At 40.9% G+C, this 16,545-nt stretch overlaps 1 protein-coding gene across 1 annotated transcript in view; it reads right to left on the bottom strand.

Annotated features, from left to right (window-relative positions):
- PAAF1 (proteasomal ATPase associated factor 1) overlaps positions 1–16,545 on the bottom strand; it is a 46,535-nt gene that overhangs the window by 5,474 nt on the left and 24,516 nt on the right. Inside the window, exons 7-10 of the mRNA XM_007448084.1 lie at positions 12,467–12,661; positions 6,221–6,312; positions 5,001–5,116; positions 3,374–3,456 (exon numbers count right to left, since the gene is read on the bottom strand). Of these exons, the coding sequence (XP_007448146.1) occupies positions 3,374–3,456; positions 5,001–5,116; positions 6,221–6,312; positions 12,467–12,661 (486 nt within the window). The remainder of the gene's footprint in view (positions 1–3,373; positions 3,457–5,000; positions 5,117–6,220; positions 6,313–12,466; positions 12,662–16,545) is intronic.

Here is a 16,545-nt window from a genome sequence, read left to right as displayed (position 1 = left end):
CGAAAAAAAAAAAAAAAAAAAAAGGCCATATATTAGGAATTTCATAGAGCTGAATCTAATAGTAAGTGATGGAGTGAGGATATAAATTCATTGATTAGGTTGTCAGTTTGCATCCAAAATCTATGCTTTTTCTATATCATGCAACTGCCCAATAAAATAAAGTCTAAGTAGGAGATCAGGGCTAGAGCTATGGATTCCAATCATTAACAGCTAACACCATGAGAACAGTCGGTCCTTGAGGAAGCATGGAGAAGAAAAGGTAGAAGGACAAAGGCTGAACTCAGGAAATATCTCTGGTTTAGGGATGGCAACAATACTAGGAAGAGCAAAAGGGATTCAACGTCAACAAAAAATTAAGAGAACCTACAGTAAACGATGAATCATGCTAGGCACAGTACCAGGGAAATCAGGGAAAGGAGCAGTAACCGGAGAAAAAGAATGATCAGGAGATTAATTAGTATCACCAAAGTCAAAAGACCTCATAGTTTTAAGAAAGAAATAACGTAACAGAATTCATTACCACTAAGAATCATGAAAGATGAAACATATGTACTCACTCATTCAACAAACATTTGCTGAGATTCTTCAGTCCTGTGCAAGAGCTGGGGTTACAGAGACGAAGAAGACGTGCCACCTGTCCTCAAGGAAGCTTAAGGACTAGTGGACAAGAGAGGACTGTACACATAAAAGGCCACTGGATCTAGCAAGAGGCTCATGATTGTTGGCCTTCAAGAGGGCAGTTTGAACAGAAGGATGGGGATGGAGGGCACACTGCAGAGATTTCAAGGGAAGAGTGTGGTATGGCAGCAAGAGGAATAAAATAAAATAGGATCATGAGTGCTGGCAGCAGCATCAAGGGAAGCTGTCACAAGCTTATGCCAGCTGTACTCTTTTTAAGGTTTTATATAGAGTACCACTGCATCACTGATGCCCAGACATGTGGGAGAAAGAGATTGAGAGAAATGGAGTGCAGACAGCTAGAAAACTTAGGTCTACAGATTCCTGATTACTCTTTTTTTTTTTTAACATCTTTATTGGAGTATAATTGCTTTACAATGGTGTGTTAGTTTCTGCTTTGTAACAAAGTGAATCAGTTATACATATACATATGTTCCCATATCTCTTCCTGATTACTCTTTGCTATGGTCTGGAAATCAAAGGGCTAGGGAAATAAGGCACCAGTTTTGACAGGGACAAAGGGTACCTATATCAGAGAGATGACCATGGAAATCTGGATACTGTTGGTTGCCTATTGTTGTTTTCAATGTCTGTGAGTCTGTTTCTGTTTTGTATATGGATTCATTTGTATTATTTTTTAGATTTCACATATGAGTGATGTCATATATTTGTCTTTCTCTGACTTACTTCACTTAGTATAATATTCTCTAGGTCCATCCATGTTGCTGCAAACGGCAATATTTCATTTTTCTTAATGACTGAGCAACATTCCATTGTACATATATACACACATCTTCTTAAGCCAGTCGTCTGTTGATGGGCACTTGGGTTGTTTCTACGTCTTGGCTATTGTAAATAGTGCTGCTATGAACACTGGGGTGCATGTATCTTTTTGAACTAGAGTTTTTGTCTTTTCTAGATATATGCCCAGGAGTGGGATTGCTGGATAATACAGCAACTCTATTTTCAGTTTTTTAAGGAACCTCCATACTGTTCTCCATAGTGGTTGTACCAATTTACATTCCCACCAACAGTGCAGGAGGGTTCCCTTTTCTCCACACTCTCTCCAGCATTTATTATTTGTAGACTTTCTAATGATGGCCATTCTGACTGGTGTGAAGTGATATCTCACTGTGGGTTTGATCTGCATCTCTCTGATAATTAGTGATGCTGAGCATCTTTCCATGTGCCTGTTGGCCATTTGTATGTCTTCTTTGGAGAAATGTCTATTTAGGTCTTCTGGGCAAGTCATATATTATATAATTCTGGCCAATGACACAGGAGAGTAAGTCTGCTGGGCTGCTCCTGAGGAAATGTTCCTCATTCTTAAAAAGGGTAACAATTTCTATGTTATGTGAAGATGAGACTTGCAGCAGCTATCCTGCGCTGTAACCTGAGGAAAAAAGTCAGCATGCTAGGGAGGAGAGTGCCAAAAGATGAAGCAAAGCTGGGTTCTTGATTTTATTTCTTTTTTCCTTGTTAAAGCTTTTATTCATTTTTTAAATTTAAAATATTTTAAAAATATTTTTAGAATCATTTTACATTTACAGAAAAGTTACAAAGATAGTTCAAAAAGTTCTCATATGCCCCTCAGCCAGTTTTAATTTATATTTTTTTGGATTTCACCAGTCTTTAATGTCCTGGATGCAATCCAGGATACCAAACTGAGTTAACTTTTCTAAGTCTCTCTGTTGACTGTTTTCAAATCACTAAATTAATCTAATGTGGAGCCATCATAAACCTGAATGCCTTGTTAAGTGTAGTACATTTTCCTAATTACTGAAGCCATTTTCAGTTGGGTGTTCTGATACTAACAGCCAAAAACATCCTAAGTGATACACCAAAATACTCACATAAGGTGGTCCCTTCAGGCCTATAGACCAGTCCTCCTCACCTACATCATTCCTACGAGGATTCAGTGTCCCTTAATGGACACCTTCTTCCATGTATTTTCCCCAACCCCACTCCCAAACTCCATTCCAAATATTTTGTACTGGCTACACCAAGGTACTCACTTTACCCAGACTATGCATGTAAAACATCAAACACAGTACCTAGTACATGCTAGGCACCTAATAAATGATAGATCCCTCCTTTCTGCCCCCCTTCCCTTATTTATGACTTTGCACACACTATAGCTTTGGCCTTCAATGTGCATCTTTACATCTCCAGTTGGTAAAATATTTACTGGATTACACATCACCCAGTCCATGAAGACATCCCAGCAGCATTCTTACCACTCGAATTAGCTGTTCCCCATGTTCCCATATAGTCTTCTGCTGCAGTACTTATCAAATGCTATTCAGTCACATGTCCACATGTCTGTCTGCCTTACTAACTGTGAGCTCCTTTAGAGCAGAGATTGTAACTGATTCGTTATTGAATTCTTAATGATTTGCAATAAGGGCCAGTACGTTTACTCTGACAATGTTTATTGAGCACCAACTACATAGTGGGCACTGAACTAAATGCTGGGGATAACACGATGAATAAGGTGCAGTCATTACTCTCAAGGAGCTCAAATTCGAGGGGGCAGAGACAATTACAAGTAGGGTGTTAAACACTATGTAAAAAGTACAGTATGCCAAAGAATCGTGTAGGACTATGAGCCTAGCCCTGCCACAGACCAGGAACTTAAACCTATGTTTAGTTGAACTATATAAAATCACCTCCCTCAATTGGCCCCTGGACCCACCTTGACTAGCAATGAATCCGTCTCTGAAACTCAGCAGGGACATAACTGGTGCTCCTGATCTGTGGATGACTTGTACTGGAGCCCTAGGATTCAGAATAAATGGGGCAATTTTACAATTTTTTTCCTTCAAAAGCAATGCTTGACTATATTCAACATACAGCACTAACTGCATAACAGCACGAAGGACAAATGTGGACAGAAATTAAACATTCATATGGTTTCTTTCCTGGCAAAATCCTTGAATGGTAGATCAAGGTAGTCTGTTCAAAACCACCTTGGAGTGAATCTAAACATGTTATTGAGCTGAATGAACTAAGTCACCACCGATATTTCCAGTTTTTAGGGGACGCCTGACAAGGGTTTAAGATAACAATGTTAACAATATGTTAATCGTTTTACTTATAGACAGAATTAAGACAACTGTGAAATATTAAAATTGTCAGGACTCTGTAAAATGAAAAAGGAAGGTGAGACTCAATTACATATATGTGACTTTATGACAATAATCAGGTTCCCTATCTCCATGGAGGCAAAAACAAGTACAAAAATAAAATAACTTAAATTATGGAAGGAAAGGTATAAGCTAGTCATTCTTCAGCTGAAAATTTTTTCACTGCTCTTGGAATAAAGTCCAAACTCCTTGGGAGGGTATATAAGTCCTTTCTAAGCAAATTCCTGTTTTCCTGTCTGGCATCACTTCTCATCACTGCTCCATCGGCAGGGTACATACTTGTCATATTAAACTACACAGAGGTCCCTTAAAGTGCCATACTTTTACATGCCTTCATGCTTCTCTATATGCTATTCTACCTAAGGCAGGTCCTTCTCTTCTTTACTTGGTAACTTTCTACTAGACCAGATCCAATTAAAGCCTCATTTCCTTGGAGAAGCAGTCTCACCTTCTTCCCTCTCCTTCTCGATGTTTCCTCAAATTCTTGTGTATAGCCCTGTCAGACCACTGATCACACTGTGTCATAAGAGTCTTGTACTTGTTCATCTTTACTATTAGACTCCAAATGCCTCAAAGGCAGAGTTTTTATTTTTTACTCCTGTTTTTCACTGCCCTGCACAAAGCCCAATGCCTACAGAAGCCATTCAATAAATATCAGTTGAACAAAGGAAGGAAACAGAAGGAGGAAGGGACAGAATTGTAGAAACTGTTAAATCCTGGGACAAATAGGTTGTGGATTCCCTTTGGATATCTTTAAGACCATAACCTATTTTAGATAGGTTATGATCACAGCCAAATAAAGAATCAGAGCTGGCTTACCTGAACTAAAAATGATCAATCTTAGGCCAACCCAGATCTAATACCATGAAGAAAATTACTAAGCTCCTTAAAATGAAAAGTTTTACACAATTATTGTAAGTGAAATGTTAGTTCATTATTTAAGCTTAATTTCCAAAGCAAACATGACAATCATGACAGTATGAATCAAATTACCTTTTAATGTGATTCCAGGAATAATAAGAACAATCAGACAATTCACACTGGAAAACCTTTATAAATGGAAAAACATACTCTTGATTCAATAGCCATCTGTATGCCAGACTAAATCACTGTGAAAGCCAATAAAAATTTCCACTCTGCAGAAGACCTGCATCATGCAAACAAATGGTGACTCACCTTGGACTCCTCACATCCAGCTGATAAATGTTTCCATCCTGTGTCCCAGCCAACAGCAAGAAGCCAGAAAGAAAACTACAGCAGTTGAAGGCATCTGAGCCAATAAAGAGGAACACCTGGAACAAGTAGGAGACAAAGATGAAGGTTTCATACGATTTCCCCTTAACACATTGACTCATGGGATCCTTGAAACCAAAAAGTCTCCTTTACCCTCTTTTCAGCACAACCCTCCATTTGACAAACACTTGCAATTCACACATTTAAGTTTTGCTTCAAGGCACTTGTGACAACCTTTTGAAGGGAAAGAAACAAAGTGACAATTTAAAGAATCACAAGTCACCCATGTACCTGAAAAAAAAAACAAACCCAAACTATTAGACTTTTATTTATTCCTTAGTGTTAGTTCAAACAGTAAAGTTTGAAAGTTCTAAAAAAATAAAACAAAACAAAAACCCCTGATTTCCCTTTGGAAGTAAAAGCCAGCATGGAAATTCAGAGTATAAAGGCAATATGATCAAAAATAGTGATGTTCCCAGAACAAACTTTGAAAATGGAAACATAACCAGCACACTGAAGTCATGAGATGAAATGAAAATACAAAGCCTGTGGTCAAACCAAATCATTCACGCTGTCTGGGTGATGATGACAGGAGCTGGAAAGAAATTTAGAAAATCTCAAGAAACTCAGAGTTTAATTAAGAGCAGAGTCTGCTTGGCAAAACCTCAGCAAATGAAGGAAGAAAATTCAATTCTTCAACGAAAGATATTCTGGTCATTAATTAATCTAGAGCCCTGAATGCGTGAGTCCTTTACTCAGAAAATCTTCACATTCTTAGAGGAAGAAGGGAATCTATAGAACCGTATCATTTTACATAGGGAAAGTGACTTGATAAAGGTCACAAAGCAGTAGGACATTTAATCTCATCACATAACCCTATGTGGTAAATCCTACTATGACAAGTTTAGTGATGAGGAAACTGAGGCTCAGAGAGGTTAAGTAACCTGTCCAATGTCACAGCCATTAGGAAGAACCAGGATTTAAATGTTGCCCTTATTCCATATCCCATGCTCTTAATCACTATACTGTACTGCCTCTCACTCATGCAGTTTCTTAAAAAGGTGAACATACAGAGAAATCAGAAATGTTTTCAAAACAGCTTTCCAAGAATCAGAGTGACCCAGGTTGCCCCAGAGTTCAAAGGTCTTAGAGGAACCACTTACCGGCTGCCTGCTCTGCAGTCCCAAGCACTGAAGTTTCTTATCTTCTCGGGCCAACAGCAGCATTTTCGACTCTGTTCCAACCTCCCGTTCGCCTGCATGACAGATGAGCTATGTCAATAATGGGCTAGGCTGATCAGCTGGCAGTACCCAGAAAGCACAACTATTGATGGCTGTTTACTGAGTTATTCTGTTAGTGATTCACTTATTAATCTTAAAAAAACATTTACTATGTTCTATATCTTGACTGTGGTATTGTTTATATGACTGTACATATTTGTCAAAACTCACAGAACTGTGCAATTAAAAAGGATGACTTTTACTACATGTATAATATATTTCAATAAACCCAACTTTAAAATATTATTATTAAGTCATCTGTAATATGGAAAGATACCATGCTTGGAGCAGGAGTACAAGGCTGAACAAAGTAGACAGTCTCTGCCCTCAAGGCTCTTATGGTCTAGAGGAAATGAGATCTATCCATTCACTAAACAAATATTTACTGAGGGACAAGGTACTTAGTCTCAAGGAGTAGTAGATTCTAGATTCTAGATTCTAGTAGAAATAGGAAATAGTAAAATAAGCAAATAAACAAGTAGGATATCTTCAGACAGTGATGAGTTCCACAAAGGAAATAAAACAGGAAAATATGACCAAAAGGGAGAAGATGGTGGGAAAATGAGTGGGGGAAGGTAACTTTAAACTTCAATTTTATTTTTTTATTTATTTTTAAATGTATTTATTTTATTTTTGGCTGCATTGGGTCTTCGTTGCTGCACGTGGGCTTTCTCTAGCTGTGGTGAGCGGGGGCTACTCTTCGTTGCAGCGCATGGGCTTCTCATTGTCATGGCTTCTCTTGCTGCAAAGCATGGGCTCTAGGCGGGCAGGCTTCAATAGTTGTGGCACGCGGGCTCAGTTGTTGTGGCTCGCGGGCTCTAGAGCACAGGCTCAGTAGTTGTGGCGCACGGGCTTAGTTGCTCCACAGCATGTGGGATCTTCCCGGACCAGGGCTCAAACTTGTGTCCCCTGCATTGGCAGGCAGATTCTTAACCATTGCACCACCAGGGAAGCCCTAAACTTCAATTTTAAAAAGGTTTCATGGAGGTTATTTTTCAACTGAGACATGAATGGTAAAGAGAAGCAAGCCATGTGAAAAGTTTTGGGAGGTACATTCCAGGCTAAGGGAAGAACAAGGCAAAAGCCGGGAGGCTGGCAGTCTGTTGTGCTCAAAGAACAGAGACCTATGGCTGGGACACAGTGGAACTGGGAGAGGGTGGTGTGACTTGAGGCTGGAGAGAACTGCAGGGGTTAGAAAGTGTAAGCATTTGTAATAAGCCATGGTAAGGGGTTAGGATTTTAATACATAATTGTCCCTCGGTATTTACAGAAGGTTGCTTCCAGGACCTGCCGCAGACACAAAGATTCGCAGATGCTCAAGTCCCCAGAGTTGGCCTTCCATATTGAAAGGTTCCACATCAGTAGATTCAACCAACTGTGGATTGTGTTCTGAATGAGGAACCCATGGATATGGAGGGCCAAACATATGTATAAAAGGAGGCCACTATAGACTTCCCTGCCGGTCCAGTGGTTAAGACTCCACGCTTCCAGGGCAGGGGATGCAGGTTCAATCTCTGGTTGGGGAATTAAGATCCCACATGGCCAAAAAAACCAACCAAACAACAAAATACAAAAAGGAGGCTGCTAGAGGAGAGTAGAGACAAAGGAGAGTGATATGACTTATGTTTTTTATTTATTTACTTTTTTTTCATTTTAATTTTTTTATTTTGGCTGCACTGGATCGTCGTGGCGGCATGTGGACTCTTAGTTGCGGCATGCGGACTCTTAGTTGTGGCATGTGTGCGGAATCTAGTTCCCTGACCAGGGATCAAACCCGGGCCCCCTGCATTGGGAGCATGGAGTCTTACCCACTGGACAACCAGGGAAGTCCCTTGATTTATGTTTTTTAAATGACCACAATGGTTCCTCTGAGGAGAATAGATTATAGAATAGTGCAGGCAACAGATGATGGTAGAATGGATGAGGATGCTGGCAGGAGGAAGGGTGAGCTGGAGGGAGAACGTGAGGTGGAAAAGTGAGCAACATTCTGAAGGTAGAGATGACAGACTTTGCTGATGCGGGACATGAGGAACGGTGGGGGTGGATCTTGAATGAATCTCAGGCTTTGGGCTTGAGCAAGAAGATGGGCGGGCTCTAGAGCACAGGCTCAGTAGTTGTGGCGCACGGGCTTAGTTGCTCCACAGCATGTGGGATCTTCCCGGACCAGGGCTCAAACTTGTGTCCCCTGCATTGGCAGGCAGATTCTTAACCATTGCACCACCAGGGAAGCCCTAAACTTCAATTTTAAAAAGGTTTCATGGAGGTTATTTTTCAACTGAGACATGAATGGTAAAGAGAAGCAAGCCATGTGAAAAGTTTTGGGAGGTACATTCCAGGCTAAGGGAAGAACAAGGCAAAAGCCGGGAGGCTGGCAGTCTGTTGTGCTCAAAGAACAGAGACCTATGGCTGGGACACAGTGGAACTGGGAGAGGGTGGTGTGACTTGAGGCTGGAGAGAACTGCAGGGGTTAGAAAGTGTAAGCATTTGTAATAAGCCATGGTAAGGGGTTAGGATTTTAATACATAATTGTCCCTCGGTATTTACAGAAGGTTGCTTCCAGGACCTGCCGCAGACACAAAGATTCGCAGATGCTCAAGTCCCCAGAGTTGGCCTTCCATATTGAAAGGTTCCACATCAGTAGATTCAACCAACTGTGGATTGTGTTCTGAATGAGGAACCCATGGATATGGAGGGCCAAACATATGTATAAAAGGAGGCCACTATAGACTTCCCTGCCGGTCCAGTGGTTAAGACTCCACGCTTCCAGGGCAGGGGATGCAGGTTCAATCTCTGGTTGGGGAATTAAGATCCCACATGGCCAAAAAAACCAACCAAACAACAAAATACAAAAAGGAGGCTGCTAGAGGAGAGTAGAGACAAAGGAGAGTGATATGACTTATGTTTTTTATTTATTTACTTTTTTTTCATTTTAATTTTTTTATTTTGGCTGCACTGGATCGTCGTGGCGGCATGTGGACTCTTAGTTGCGGCATGCGGACTCTTAGTTGTGGCATGTGTGCGGAATCTAGTTCCCTGACCAGGGATCAAACCCGGGCCCCCTGCATTGGGAGCATGGAGTCTTACCCACTGGACAACCAGGGAAGTCCCTTGATTTATGTTTTTTAAATGACCACAATGGTTCCTCTGAGGAGAATAGATTATAGAATAGTGCAGGCAACAGATGATGGTAGAATGGATGAGGATGCTGGCAGGAGGAAGGGTGAGCTGGAGGGAGAACGTGAGGTGGAAAAGTGAGCAACATTCTGAAGGTAGAGATGACAGACTTTGCTGATGCGGGACATGAGGAACGGTGGGGGTGGATCTTGAATGAATCTCAGGCTTTGGGCTTGAGCAAGAAGATGGTGGTGCCATTTACTGAGATGGGGAAAAACAGATTTGGGGTGGGAGGAAATCAAACACTCCATGTCATAAGTTCAAGATGTCTATTAGACATCTAAATAGAGTCTGAAATGCAAGTGAAAGATCTATGCTTTAGATATACTTTTGGAAATCACCAGCTTAAATACAATATTTAAAGTCATGGAAATGATGAGATCACCTAAGAGAGAAATTGTAGAGCTGAGGGCCCTCCAATATTTAAAGGTAGAATAAAGGAGACATGTAAAAGGAGATTGGGACTTCCCTGGTGGTCCAATGGCTAAGGCTCCATGCTCCCAATGCAGGGGGCCCGGGTTCAAACCCTGGTTAGGGAACTAGATCCCACATGCTGCAACTAAAAAAGATCGCATGTGCTGCAACTAAGGCCCAATGCAGCCAAATAAATAAATAAATGTTTTTTTAAAAAAGTAGACTAAGAAGCAAAAGCCAATGAGATAGAAAGAGAAGCAGCATAGTGTGGTATTACAGATGCCAAGAAAGAAAAGTGTCCTGAAAAGAGTTTACTATGCTATATCCTGTTGAGAATTTGGAAGGATAAGCACAGAGAAGTAACACTGGATTATGCAAAATCACTGGTGACCTCGACAAGAGCTGCTGCTGGTTAAGTAGCTGGGGCACAAACCATCCTAGGGCAGATTGAAGAGTAAGTGGGAAGTGAGGAAATAGAGGAAACAAGAATATTTTCATTTAAATTACTTTAAACCAACTAATTAAAAAAAACTCAACCTTATTTTAAGTAGTATCTGTGAAATCTTAGATTTGAAGTGAGATATGTGTGCATTAATATGTAACTATTAAAAATGTGTACTGCCTGAAATGATCTTGTTTACCACTCACTGCACATGTGTCACACATTGGGAAATACTCTTCCTATTAATCGATTAATTCCCAAAGAGGGGCCAGGCAACATGTGATAGTCGCAACCATTTTAATCCTTGGACCACAGTGTATCTATATGGGAAGTTTAAGAGAGTGAGGAGAGTACCTGCAGTGTGTCCACAGTGAGGGGAAAATTCACCCAAATGAGCTGAAAACATATATCCACACAAAAACCTACACAGGGATATTTATAGCAGCTTTATTCATAATTGTCCAAACTTGGAAACAACCAAGATGTCCTCCAGTAGATGAATGAATAGATAAACTGAGGTACATTAAGGCAATGGAATATTGTTCAGTGCTTAAAAAAATGAGGTATCAAGGACTTCCCTGGTGGTGCAGTGGATAAGAATCCACCTGCCAATGCAGGGTACATGGGTTCGAGCCCTGGTCCGGGAAGATCCCACATGCTGCGGAGCAACTAAGCCCGTGCACCACAACTACTGAGCTCGCACGCCACAACTACTGAAGCCTGCGCACCTAGAGCCCGTGCTCTGCAACAAGAGAAGCCACCGCAATGAGAAGTCCATGCACCGCTATGAGAAGGCCATGCAACGCAACGAAGAGTAGCCCCCACTCGCCACAACTAGAGAAAGCCCCCCTGAAAAGCATTTAAAAATAAATAAATAAATAAATGAAAAAAAAGAAATGAGGTATCAATGCATGAAAAGACATGGAGGAACCTTAAATGCATACTACTAAGTGAAAGAAGCCAATCTGAAAAGGCTACATAGTTTATGATTTCAACTGCAACATTCTGGAAAAGGCAAAGCCATGAAGACAGTAAAAATATCAGTTGCCAAAGGTTATAGGGGATGAAAGGACGAATTGGTGCAGCAAAAGGGATTTTTCAGGCAGTGAAAAATCTGCATGATACTAGAATGATAAATACATGTCATTATACATTTGTCCAAACCCACAGAATATACAACATCAAGAGTGAATCCTAATTTAAACCTTGAACTTTGAGTGATAATGATGTGTCAGTTTAGGTCTATCAATTGTAACAAAAGTACCACTCTGGTGGGGGATGGTGATAACAGGGGAGGGTGTGCAGGTATGTGGGCAGAGGGTATACAAGAACTCTGACTGCTCAATTTCATGTGGACCAAACTGCTCTAAAAAATAAAGCCTTTATTTAAAAAAAAATACGAGAAGCAGAGATGATGGTAGAAAAATAGTCCTATGGAAACAGAGAAGCAAGTATGTTATAATCATAGGAAAATAAGAAAAGAATGCAAGCTGCCTTATTAGGACCTTTATCATTCTGACTCAACCAGAGCTATCACTCTACTCACCTATTTTCCCCTACTATGCTTACGCCAGCTTCTGGCCCAAAGAAGCATATCTCTACCCAACAGTCAATTTTACCTCCACACTATTTTAATGTGAACTGCCCCTACCTCTACCCCTGCTCCAGTTCCCATTCTCCCATCCTTCCCATTCTTGTCTGTTCAATTTGAATCTATCCTTCAAGGTTCAACTTCTTTTGTGACACCTCTCATCTATACTAACCTAAAACACTCTCTTCTTCCAAAAAAACATTATATTTGCATTAAGTGAATCACTAAGTTACTTCAGCCGAAGTTTTATTGTTCTGTTTTATAGGCATTAGTCTCATCTGCTAAATTAAACTGTACTTACTCAAATGCAGTAACTGTGACATATACTTCCTTTGTAAATTCCAAAGCAACAGAAACAAAGTAGATATGCAACAAATATTAATCTTATGGTAAAAATGGAAATACCAGCTACAGAGCAGGAGAGAACGAGGAAGAAAAGGAGAAACTAAGGCAAACACTGAAGGAATATAAGGAAACAAAATAAGTTCATATACTGTTATCAACTCACTGGGCATCTGCTCAGGGGAGCCGAGGTTTATAGAGTTGTCAGCAGTACCCACAGCCACTCCGTTGATGGAAGACCCACAGTCTGCAATGACTCCCAAGCAGGCTGAGCGCCCACAGTCCCAAAGTCGTGCTGTCCCGTCTCGAGAAGCAGATACCACATTCTTCCCCCGATCAACAATGGCTGTATCCAGGATACCTGGCAAGAGAAAAAAAAAAAAGGCCCTAAGATGGAGTAGGTAGTAAAGGAACTATAAGGGCAGAGAAGACAGATCTGCATAAATGACCCTATTCCTTCACAAACAAGTACTGGATATGTACTACAGGCTGGGCACAACCAAGTGCCAGAAAAACAGAAATAAACAGAACGGGGTCCCTGTTTCCCAATGACTAGCTGCAAGAGACAGACATGGAAAAGAAGCTTTGGATTTAATTTTTAGTGGCATGTGGTTTTCTAGAGCAGTGGTTTTCAAGTTATTATTTTGGCTTTAGAACCTGTTTTTTTTTAATTTTATTTTTTTAAAAATCTTTACTGGAGTATAATTGCTTTACAATGGTGTGTTACTTTCTGCTATATAACAAAGTGAGTCAGCTATACGTATACATACATATATCCCCATATCCCCTCCCAGTTGCGTCTCCCTCCCAGCCTCCCTATCCCACCCCTCTAGGTGGTCACAAAGCACTGAGCTGATCTCCCTGTGCTATGTGGCTGCTTTCCACTAGCTATCTATTTTACATTTGGTAGTGTATATATGTCCATGCCACTCTCTCACTTCATCCCGGCTTACCCTTCCCCCTCCCCACGTCCTCAAGTCCATTCTCCACGTCTACATCTTTATTCCTGTCCTGCCCCTAGGTTCTTCAGAACCATTTTTTTTTTTTTTTTAAGATTCCATATATGTTACCATACACTATTTGTTTTTCTCTTTCTGATTTACTTCATTCTGTAAGACAGACTCTAGGTCCATCCACCTCATTACAAATAACTCAATTTCACTTCTTTTTATGGCTGAGGAATATGCCATTGTATATATGTGCCACATCTTCTTTATCCATTCATCTGTCGATGGACACTTAGGTTGCTTCCATGTCCTGGCTATTGTAAATAGTGCTGCAATGAACATTGTGGTACATGACTCTTTTTTTTTTAAATTTATGGCTGCATTGGGTCTTCATTGCTGCGTGAGGGCTTTTCTCTAGTTGCGGCGAGCGGGGGGTACTCTTCGTTGTGGTACACGGGCTTCTCATTGCGGTGGCTTCTCTTGTTGAGGAGCACAGGCTCTAGAAGGGTGGGCTTCACTAGTTGTAGCATGTGGGCTCAGGATCTGTGGCTCACAGGATCTATGGCTCACAGGATCTAGAGCGCAGGCTCAGTAGTTGCGGCGCACGGGCTTAGCTGCTCCGCAGCATGTGGGACCTTCCCAGACCAGGGCTTGAACCCGTGTCCCCTGAACTGGCAGGCAGATTCTTAACCACTGTGCAACCAGGGAAGCCCAACATGACTCTTTGTGAATTATCATTTTCTCAGGGTACATGCCCAGTAGTGGGATTGCTGGGTCGTATAAAACCTGTTTTTTAAACAAAAATTAAGTAGACATCCTAGACGGTTCAGTGTGAAAATCACTGTCTTAAAAGATCCTGCTGCTTCCATTGGGAACTAATCGTAAAAAAGGAGTGACTTCTCATCTTGCCAAGATGGAGTAGTCCCATTCCTCCCAGGTCCTCCCCTTACAACTAAAAAAACCTGGACATAAGACAACAAACAAGCACAAGAAGGCTGAAAGATGTAAAGAAGAAAGCAGTCCACCTAGGGACCTCAGGACTTGAAGAACAACAGGGCAATGAATTCCCTGGATTTCCTTACTGCCTCCCATATATCCTAAACAGGACACTGCAAAAGCCTCTAACATAGAATTTAAAAAAAAAAAAAAAACAGGCACAAATTAAAGACAAAAAACAACCAAACAACTCCAAGAAAAGTCTGTTGCCTCTAGGCAGAAGACTGAGAAAAGGGTGGCCTACCAGTACAGAAAAGCTTTTTGGCAATATCCACCTTACTCAAACAGCAACAGAAAAACTGCTACCTCCCCTCTCCCAAAGATTCAGTGGGGCTGAACAGGGAGTGATTTCTACCTCAACCCCCATGGAAGCAGGAGGCAGCCCTCCAATTCCCCCCACCCAGCGATGCTGACCAGGCCTGGCAGGGTACTGTCAGCAGGGAGCTGGGCCTCTACTCTCACCCAGAACCAATGGGGGAAAGAGGTAAAACATGAGGGACAGGGAAGTAGCACTCCACTTTCCCCAACCCATCCCCTGGTGTCAGCCAGCAGGAAACAGAGCTTACAAGCTCACTTGGAGGAAAGGAAGTGGTGCAAGTTGAGGTGATGCAAGATGGTGCCCCATTTCTACCAGGAAGGCATCAGCAAGGTCAAGGGGAAGCTGAACTTCTACCTCACCTGTTTGCAGACAGGTAGCGTGAGCCAGTGCTCCACTTTTGCCAGAGCAGTGTTAGAGGAGCCCAGCAGGAAGCTGAGTATACACATCTCCTGGGCCCCTGTACCATACCTCGACAGGGGACCACCTGCTAAAAAAGATCAAGTAAGATGCAGGGTGTTATAATATCCAAAATGTCCACAGATTTTATGACTTTTGAAGCCCTTTGTCACCCCTTATCTGACTATTTGCTAAGATCCCTGGCTTCAGGAGCACACAGTGTAAAAAGGTAGAGACAGTCAAGGACATAAAGAGTTTCAGGGGCATATTATGTGACAACACAGGACTGTAGAGTAGAAAGGGAGTCTGGCCCTATGGTGATACAGGCAGGGCTAGTACTTGCTTTATTAAAACCCATTTAATTATCCTATTATAGGTGCCCCATAAACACTTGCAGGCTGAGTAATAAGAGTACCCGATCAAAGGTTACTTAGTAAACTAGTGCCGTGGCTTGCTCCCATTCTGCTCAAGATGAGATGACTTCAGATATACAAACCTTGACAAAAACTCTACAAAAACTCAATATAAGGTACAAGTGATGGATGAGCCACCAGTTAACCACATGCCTCAACTCTCAGTGGAAATTTCACTTTGAAAGCCTTTTTCAGAAAAAAGATGAATTCATAAAAATGCCACAAATTTAAAAAGTAGCCAATTTAGGGCCTGTTTGATAAAATATGATTTTCTTAGGTGGGACCTAATTCACAGGGTTAGTTTCCAAATATATCCAATTTAAAATAAAAACTAAATACAATTTATATAGCTGGTTAATGTTGTTGGAAAAATAAAATGAAATCCTTGTACTTATATATCTACTGGATAAAGGCCATATAGATAAGCTTTTATTTATTTATTTATTTTTGGTTATATGTTGGTTTTTTAAATTCATTTTTATTGCAATGTGGTTGCTTTACAATGTTGTTAGCCTAGATAAGCTTTTAAAAGTAGCCTTTCCCTCAGAAGCAGATCTAAGGAGGCAACATATCTTGTTGCTATTTTATGTTTCTTATTTACAACATATTTTGTAATCATAAAGTACCCTGAGTTTAGAAAATCCACCTTTTCACTCTATGTCCATAACACACGCAGCATTCTAGCTAGAAAAGGATCTTAGATCTTTCAAGAATCTTAAGGAATCACCAACAGGAACATAAGGAAGGGGCTTCAACTCTTACTAAGCCATCAAAGATCTGTTTATGTCTTTATTGGGAAGTTCCAACCACTATTTAAAAATGCTGAGTTCCATGGAAGTGATGCAAACTTAAAAAACAAAAAAAAGAGGTTCTGAAAAACATGTATCCAAGGCAGGATGCTACAGCTGTGGCTAGGGAGCTATGAATGGTATTAACTGTATACAAATTTCAACTAATACTCAGTAAAGAGCTGCCATCTAGAAAGTTTTCCTTTTTTATGAAAGTAGAGTGGAAAACTATCACTCCCTCTCTAATAAAATGTCACTTACAACATAGTGGCATCTAGTGTGGGTCTCTTTACTCTTAGGTGACAAGAATAAAAGAAAGAGGAGCCTTACAGGAGCAGGAATCTGTGAGCAATTACCTTAAGAAGAAGCTATAAAGGAGCAGGAAT

This window comes from Lipotes vexillifer, unplaced genomic scaffold (genome assembly GCF_000442215.2).
Source record: "Lipotes vexillifer unplaced genomic scaffold, Lipotes_vexillifer_v1.1 scaffold640, whole genome shotgun sequence".
Classification (NCBI taxonomy): Eukaryota; Metazoa; Chordata; class Mammalia; order Artiodactyla; family Lipotidae; genus Lipotes; species Lipotes vexillifer.
The sequence above is the reverse complement of the archived record's forward strand: the minus strand, read 5'-3'. Positions and strand labels throughout refer to the sequence as shown.